The sequence below is a fragment of the Lactuca saligna genome, chromosome 5, assembly GCF_052625555.1.
Source record: "Lactuca saligna cultivar CGN05327 chromosome 5, ASM5262555v1, whole genome shotgun sequence".
Lineage (NCBI taxonomy): Eukaryota > Viridiplantae > Streptophyta > Magnoliopsida > Asterales > Asteraceae > Lactuca > Lactuca saligna.
In genome coordinates, this window is record NC_136421.1 from 245,407,773 (window position 1) to 245,409,067 (window position 1,295).

At 35.6% G+C, this 1,295-nt stretch overlaps 1 protein-coding gene across 1 annotated transcript; it reads left to right on the forward strand.

Moving 5' to 3' along the window:
* The first annotated feature begins 191 nt into the window (after positions 1 to 191).
* Positions 192 to 1,295, forward strand: LOC145047213 (small ribosomal subunit protein eS25). The gene is made up of 4 exons (XM_078995457.1): positions 192 to 317; positions 407 to 481; positions 580 to 714; positions 966 to 1,295. Exons 1-4 carry the CDS (start codon positions 315 to 317, stop codon positions 1,077 to 1,079), a joined length of 327 nt encoding a protein of 108 aa, XP_078851583.1. The 5' UTR covers positions 192 to 314; the 3' UTR covers positions 1,080 to 1,295.

The window sequence follows — 1,295 nt, forward strand, 5'->3', positions numbered from 1 at the left end:
ATGGATTTATATATTTTTAGTTTTTTTTTTCCCGATAACTCTAAAACTTGAATAATTATAAATTGCATCGGATTCTTTTTATTTTCTATTTTCTAAATCCGAAAAAAGTTTTTTTTATCACTTTGTAATCAGATTTGTAAACGTGGGCCAAAGGAAAGCCCATAATATTTTTGGGCTTTACGAAAAATATACAAAATCCTTGTTCTTTAGGGTTTACAATTCGTGAAGCGATTCATCACCTTCTTCCCTTCTTCCTCTGATATTCTCTCTTCACCGGATTCCGCCGCAGCCGACTGTTTCTCTAAGCTTTTTACATGGTGCGTTTCTACAATTCTTCTTTGGATTTATACGCTAAATTATTACGTGAATCCTAAACACTAGAGAACTATGGTACATTGTTTTGCAGGCGCCAAAGAAAGAAAAAGCCCCTCCACCGTCCTCAAAGCCCGCCAAATCCGGCGGTGGTAAACAGAAGAAGAAGGTCGCACTTTATTCCTTGTTAATATATGCTTGTGATTGTTGTTTCACATTAGAGAATTGAACGCATTTGATGCCTATGATTTTTATTGGAAAGTGCAGAAGTGGAGCAAAGGAAAGCAAAAGGAGAAGGTGAACAACATGGTGTTATTCGATAAGGCTACTTATGACAAACTTCTATCAGAGGCCCCTAAGTTTAAGCTCATCACCCCTTCGATTCTATCCGATCGTCTTAGGGTAAATTTCAGTACACCCCTGTTTTTTAGATCTCATCGTTTTCACTTATATGGTCTTCTCATTTTGATCTTTGGAACATACGATGGTTTTTGGATTTGGATAAACAATACAACGAATCATTGTTACAATCTGCTTCTTTTGCATCGATGCTTTGAGCAATTAGCATATGCAAATTAATATCTTATTTGGGTTTCAACTATTCTTTATGCTTGTGAGACTAATTGTAATTATGTTTTGTATGCTTATGGCAGATTAATGGATCACTGGCAAGAAAAGCAATCAAGGATTTGATGGCAAGAGGTGCAATCAGGATGGTTTCTGCTCATGCAAGCCAGCAGATATACACCAGGGCTACCAATACTTGAACAATTGAGTTAGTTTTAGATTTCATTTTTCAGCCTATGAATCATCCGATTTAAACCAATTTTCTTTCTTTTGATGACGATTTGCTAATGTCTATTGTGTTTACTATCCACAATTTTCTGAGAGTGTTATTCTGTTTAGATGTTTTTTGTTATTTGGTGACTCTTTTAAAATGCTATGGGATGGCTTTCTTAATACATCCACCATGGTTAGTTCAA

Excerpts from the sequence above, each read along its gene's own strand:
- LOC145047213 (XM_078995457.1), top strand. Across the intron at positions 482-579 it reads GTGGTAAACAGAAGAAGAAG|AAGTGGAGCAAAGGAAAGCA; the intron begins GTCGCACTTTAT and ends TGGAAAGTGCAG. Across the intron at positions 715-965 it reads TTCTATCCGATCGTCTTAGG|ATTAATGGATCACTGGCAAG; the intron begins GTAAATTTCAGT and ends TGCTTATGGCAG.